Source organism: Enoplosus armatus, chromosome 14 (assembly GCF_043641665.1).
Source record: "Enoplosus armatus isolate fEnoArm2 chromosome 14, fEnoArm2.hap1, whole genome shotgun sequence".
Taxonomy (NCBI): domain Eukaryota; kingdom Metazoa; phylum Chordata; class Actinopteri; order Centrarchiformes; family Enoplosidae; genus Enoplosus; species Enoplosus armatus.
Window position 1 is genome coordinate 17,438,594 of NC_092193.1, and position 6,629 is coordinate 17,445,222.

The 6,629-nt window shown below is 40.3% G+C and overlaps 1 protein-coding gene across 2 annotated transcripts; it reads left to right on the plus strand.

The window, feature by feature from the left end:
- Window positions 1-4,307: 4,307 nt before the first annotated feature.
- On the plus strand, window positions 4,308-5,754 carry rgs5b (regulator of G protein signaling 5b). Of its 2 annotated transcripts, none has more exons than XM_070918540.1 (5): window positions 4,308-4,441; window positions 4,558-4,647; window positions 4,745-4,809; window positions 4,929-5,092; window positions 5,192-5,754. In XM_070918540.1, the coding sequence occupies exons 1-5, from the start codon at window positions 4,398-4,400 to the stop codon at window positions 5,366-5,368; spliced, it is 540 nt and encodes a 179-aa protein (XP_070774641.1). In that variant the 5' UTR covers window positions 4,308-4,397; the 3' UTR covers window positions 5,369-5,754. The 2 variants fall into 2 exon arrangements, with proteins under 2 accessions (XP_070774641.1, XP_070774642.1); XM_070918541.1 differs by having other exon boundaries at window positions 4,748-4,809.
- Window positions 5,755-6,629: the final 875 nt, after the last annotated feature.

Genomic DNA, 6,629 nt, shown 5'->3' on the forward strand with positions numbered 1-6,629 from the left:
TTCTCTGTTGCAGATTTTAATTATGCTGCCGACAAGCTCAGAAAATAAAGTCTAAACATGTGAGCCTCAGTGGAGGAGGAGAGGGAGGAGGAGAAGTGTGGGGGGCAAGAGGAAACAGTCTTCCAGATAGAGGTTGGGGTCAAAGAAGTTGGGAAATATACAGACTAACTGGGAATTCCATGCTGCTGCGTACTTCCCGCTTTCGAAAGAGCCTTCCAGAAACCAGCCTCTGACTGTCTGCAAATCTTCACAGCCAAGAGGGGGGCAGGAAGTGGCGTCAGTCCCCAGTGCTTAAACCGACTTAAACCGACCGAATCATATTTAGGCTGGATCAAGTAGATGCGTATGAGAAAACACTCACTCACAATAAATCTGGGAGTTCTCAGCTGATTCCTGCGCAAAGTTCAGAAAACAGTCCTCTTTGTGCTGAAGCTTCAAAGTGCATCTCGGCAAAAACAGCTTGCTTCATTGGGTTTCGGTGCAGCATGTGTGAGCGGAGAGTGTGCTAAGGTTTGGCAACAATCACAAAATGAATCTCTGGACCTGCTGTGGTCGAGAAAGCACCTACAGTAAGATTTTACTTTGACTATAAAACGTTTTTTTAACATTACTCCCTGTGTTAAGACCAAGCATCAGTTTGAGATAGCAGGTTAAAATCCTGTGATTTCTGCTTAAATATTGGTTCTACCTTTTTTGTATATATGTGGATTGTGCCTTTAGGTTTCTAAGGTATAATCATGCTACAGACTGGGCTAGCACTAATTCACATTAATTCTGCAAATACAACATGTACATACATACAAGTCTTATTTGGCTGTCTTTTAGAATGATATATAGTACTTGTATATTTGTACATGCGTGACAACAGGTGTATTAAAGAGGGAAGGGGGCCCACTTTGGCTGACAGTTGGTCATACTGAGATACTACTTTCCCCATCTCGACTTCACTAAAATATCCTGCTTTATTCTGTTTGTTAGAGACAGAAAAGCCTTGAAAAATATTTTATTACACACTATGTCAGTAAAAAGAGTTACATTTCTGGGCCAAAGTAAGAGATGACATTTCAGCTTCATGTTGTCTAAATGACCCAGTTTTTGGACAAAATTATTACCTAAATGTTAATAACGTGAACAGCATCATCACGCTGTGGGCTGTTATGACTTCTTTGTGCCATCTTCAATGAGCTTAAGCTTAAGCTGAATGTGTGTGTGTGTGTGTGTGTGTGTGTGTGTGTGTGTGTAGTTGCAATAGCTTTTTATCTTTCTTACTCCTGTTAGTTATTGACTAACCCAGCTTGCCACTGGATCATTAATGATAACACACATACATAATGTACTCAATGAAAAGTTGTTGATCAGGTCAGTGTATCTGTGTCAGTGGACACAATAAGGTGGGAGTACAAAAGGACCCTATTCTGTTGTTAGATAACACAGAATTTCTGGTGATATAACATCAATTATATCCTTGCGTGTGTCACTGAAGGAGAATCACACCCAGGCAGGAGTTGTGTCCATATATAAAAGCAGTAATACAGAATAGTGTCTGTAATCTTCAGGGTTAGTAGGTGAAGTTTTAGAAGAAAACGTGTCAAAAGCAAACCTTTGCAGTTGAAAGAGTCGTGACTATTAAAGCCGTTAAAGCAATCATGAACTGAGACAACAGGACAGTTATTTTGGATCCAGCTATGCTGCAAATTAAATGCAAAGTTCCTCATGTTGCATTGAAAGTGTTAAATCTCACCATGTTACCCAATGATCAAACGCCGCATCTGTGAATGGAAAGAACATGGGAATGAGAACGAGAATAACATGTTTTGGTTGCACCATTATGTTTTGTCTTGTATAAAACTCCTGCCAATGAAAACATGTTTACTGTATGTCAAGTATCTTCAAGACGGAGGGCTCCACAGGCTCAGGACTGGGGCACTGAAAAACACTGGCCGAGAGTGAAAACAGAGCTCTGAACTTCACCATACTGATGGTGCCCACATTCATGACATTGTGCATCTGACAAAGTGGCTTGAATTGTCTGCTATTTTCTATAGCACGAGGTTAGATGTTTAGCTTTTACAAGACTCATTAGGTATTTGAAAAAAAAATGAAGTTGTGTGCTTAGTTGTTCCCTTTTTTTCTTTTTTTTTTACAACATGCAATCTTGAAGCCAAATGAACGTCCTTACAAAACCAAAAAAGATGGATTACTGGTTCTTCTTCCTCACAGAATCTACTGCTACATGACCCGCACATCTGGATGCCCCCTTCTTGAGAATTTTCCTTGTAGGAAGTTCCTTTTTTCCTGTTAGACCTATGAGATTGTGTTTCAACAGAAGAAGCAGGGGCGTGGCTTCAGGCTGAAGTGACCCGGCGTTGACACCCAGAGCTGCGTGTCTGACAAAGCAGCCAGTTAGAGGGAAAGTATTGTTCGGGGCAGCCGGCAGAGGAAGCCGGCTCAGACACACTCAATGAGCCCTCTACCTTTTCATCCGGCTGCCTGATTCTCCCTTTCCTGTGCATTTTCCTGTGAACTCACTCAGAAATAACCCATTGGCAGAGTTTACTGTTAGTTGGCTTTCTGTCCAGTCTAAATATAGATTTTCGTATTCAATAAACAATGGTTTTCTCGGCCCTGAGGCCTTAAATAGGCACAATTATCTGTGCTTGATCATATGTCTTGACAGACTGAATAAGAATGATAGTCCAGACAGGGGTTGTGCAAGCTCCTCCTAAGGACACATACAATATAAACACATCTTTCATTCAAATCTACCTTAAATGATTCATCCATTCTCTCCATTGAGGAAAACACTGCAGATAATGAGGTACATAAAGAATAAATATGGGGCTTTGGAGCCCACAGAATAACAGTTTGGCATTAAAAGCTGTCATTATAATGTGTGAGCTGTTTGGGGAAGTCTAATGAATAGTTTATTTTTTTGTATTTTGTATTACAGAAATCGTTTTCTACTGTGCATTTTTAATGCTGTGCTTCTGTTTGTTTTATGCTGTTTTCAGTTTTTTTTTTCTAATTTTCTTCTGTTTTGTCTCTTTTTATTTGGTAATCTTGTAATGCACTTTGTAAATTCAAGTAAAGACCCCAAAAACCTTTTAAATCTTAAATATTTCTGTAAAACAGCAAATAGTGATGACTAAATAAGCAACAATTAAAGCTGAAGTTCACAAAAAAAATCTGTAGTTATTATTTCTTAAGATTTGAACAATCAAAAAGTGTGTTCATGTAAGAAACCGTTGCTCATAAAAGAAGCTGATTGAGAAAATAGGTTTTCAGGCCTTTAAAGAAAGGTGCTGCATGTACAGTATGTGAATCAAAGTTATACTGTATTTTTGAAGTTACCTATTGCATTCCTATTGGTTGGTTTGTTTGGCGACCTCATATAATGTGAGTACAATTTTTGAGGGAATTTGTACTTTACTTGAGTATTTCCATTTTCAGCTATTTTCTACTTCCACTCCACCATGTCTTAGTGGTAAATACGATACTTTCTATCCTATTACATTTATTTGACAGCTGTATTCAATAGTTACTCTGCAGATTAATAATTTATATACAAAACATATGATCAGTATCTAAGATTTGATGTAATGATATAGATTTAACTAGAAGATAGTTAAAAGAAGTAGCTCCATTTTGAACAGTTACAACATTAAAATGCTGAAGGGGGCTTTTCTCCATAATTAGTATATTTTGCTGATAACACGGATAACATAGTGTCGCTGTGAAAACAATGAATATCCAAATTTGGTGCTTTTGCATTTTTCAGAAAAAAAGAAAAGTCTCCCACTTCTTATCTAAATCATAAATGAGGATTGATCAAAAGTTGTTACTTGGACTTAAGTAAAGGACCTCAATACAGTCCAGATCTGCTAAATCACTCATTTTGGAATTCACCGACAAACAGCCTGTTTAATCATTTTCAAGTCCTGAGACTAAAGTTAGTTTCTATCAAAGACAAGGACTGTCAAAACGTCCTCACTTTAGGGGATTTTCTGCCCTTGTGAGAAAGTCTGGTTCTCCTCACAAGTATTGAAATATAAAAACAAAGACACACACACACATTCACACACCCTGACTGAGCACAGAAACATTTAAGAGATCCAGTATAACTATCACACTCGTTGTTCAGCAGTGAGGAAGTAGTCTGGAGGAAAACCATCATCGAGGAGTCTCCTCATCCTCCCACACGTCTTATTTCATTGGCTGAGAGGCGTGATGTCACAGAGTGGACTGCCCTATAAAGAAGTCACTCTCCCACACAGACAGCAGACCAGCTGAGAGCTAACTCACTTGCAGGCAGTCAGCTCTGTAAGACGGTACATACTTTACAAACAGCTGCCAAAACCTTTGGAAATATCCACCAGTGAGCAGGAAAACTTCTCATCATGTGCAGAGGACTCGAAGCCCTGCCTATCACCTGCCTGGAGAGGTGAGACTCTTTTTGTAACAGTAATTATTCTTGTAGATCTAGAATATGACGGACATATGTGGACGTAGTTACCTGGAATTTTATTTGTAACATTTTCTCTGTCTTCATCTTCACAGGGCAAAGGAGCTGAAAGCGTTGTTTGGCAGTTTACTCCAAAAGTCAGATCACAGCATCATTAGCCAGGCAAAGAAAAATGACAAACTGAGGTAAGACATACATTCAGATTCTCTTTTTAAACATTTCGGTTGAATAAAAGTGGACCGCCATTTTTGAACTTTTCCTAATGATGTTTGTCTGTTGCAGCAGGTTAAATGTCGACGAGCCTTTGAAATGGAAGGAGTCGTTTGAAAAACTGCTGTCCAGTCAAAGTAAGTGCCTCCAGATCCTCCAGATCACACTTGATGCAAATGTTTCCATCATTCCAGATGTTTTGAGATGACTGCCAGATGTTAACCTACTGTTCTCTCCCTCTCTCTCCTTTTTCCAGACGGACTGTGCCTCTTCAGAGCGTTCCTGGTCTCAGAGTTCAGTGAGGAAAACATCGCCTTCTACTTGGCTTGTGAGGACTACCAGGCAACCAAACCTTCAAAACTGGCCCCCAAAGCCAAGAAGATTTTCGACGAGTTCATCGGCTCAGATGCACCACGAGAGGTAAATATCAGACAACCCACATGGACAACTTAGGGATGTTCTGTCACTCTGCTGGCTTCTCATATCTTACCTCTGTTCTTCTTCTGCTCCCCCCTACAGGTAAATCTTGACCACGTGACCAAAGCCATCACAAAGGAGAACATGGAGCATCCCAGGCAGTCCTGCTTCAATCTGGCCCAAGCCAAAATCTACACCCTGATGGAGAAGGACTGCTACCCTCGCTTCCTCAAGTCCCCAATTTGCCTGGAGCTCAGCAGAAAGGCCAAGACAGGCTAACAAACTTTACTAAGAAAAAAAAACTGTTCTGCAAGCAGCAGACGTGGCGTGACCACTCCTGAAGGGGCATAAGCTTACCGACGCACAGCGGAGACTGGAAAGGTTCACACGGAACAAATACCTCAGTCCAAGGAGTTCGGTGCCAGGTTGTGGAGTTACTTTGGAGACTGCATACAGTTGGGGGCCCGAGCTGGACGCTAAAGGACACATGAAGCTGTGAGAAGAGGCTGACAGAGACTGAGCTGCAGGCGGTGTCACCTGTACTGTACACACAGGGCTGCATGAACAGCAGCCACAGTGGCATAAATTATAAAATGCAGAGAGAAAGAGAGAGACTCTGTAGCATTAGTATTTATTTATTTATTATTTATTTAAAGTTAATTGCTGTGCAACTGGTTGGTGAAAACTGGTTTGTATTTCATATGTTTGTTTGTTTTTATCTGAAGTACTGTATGTAAAAAATAAGTGCATTGAATAAAAGATTACCAATTTCCAGAGACAAATGATTACTGTTTTGTTCCATGGAAAAAATGGTGGATGTGGTTACTGAGAGGTCAGGAAAAATGTAGGAGGAAGGAAGAAGACTTGCTCATGTGGGCTGTCTTAGTCACTAACTGATCTGTGGCCTCAGTGGTTCCACTTCACAAGTAGGTGACTGGATGAGTCCTTTTCTCTGCCGTTACAGCAAATGGAAGATATGCGGCGAGTGTGCGTGTATGTGAATGCGTTGTCGGTTCTTGTGCTTTTATTAATACAAGACTCTGTTTTCGACCCACGGAGAGAGGTTCACTTCTACAGGACTACATTAGGTCTCGAATCTAGATAGACAGATGACTTCTTTAATAACTATATTACTTTATTAATCACCAGAGGGGAAACTAGTTTGGTCACCCATGCACAGTAACAAACAGGACGCACAAGTCAGACAGGTCACAAAAGACGTACAACAACTACAAAACTAACACATATTCAAGACTTCCTCAGGAGCCTGCCTAGCCACTGAATTAAAAAAAAGTATAAACTATATGAATACAAGGACTAGTTTGGCATTTTGGGAAACACATTCACTTTCTTGCCGAGAGTTAGATGAGAAGATTGCTAATGTTACTACTCTTTTGTTAGTACGCTAAATATTAAGCGTAGCCCAGCACAAGGTCTGGAAACGGAGTAAACAGCTAGTAGGTAGCTTTTGTTAACTTTGGAAAGAGCCAGACTAGCTGTTTCCCCCTGTTCCCAGTCATTGTGCTAAACCAAGTTAATC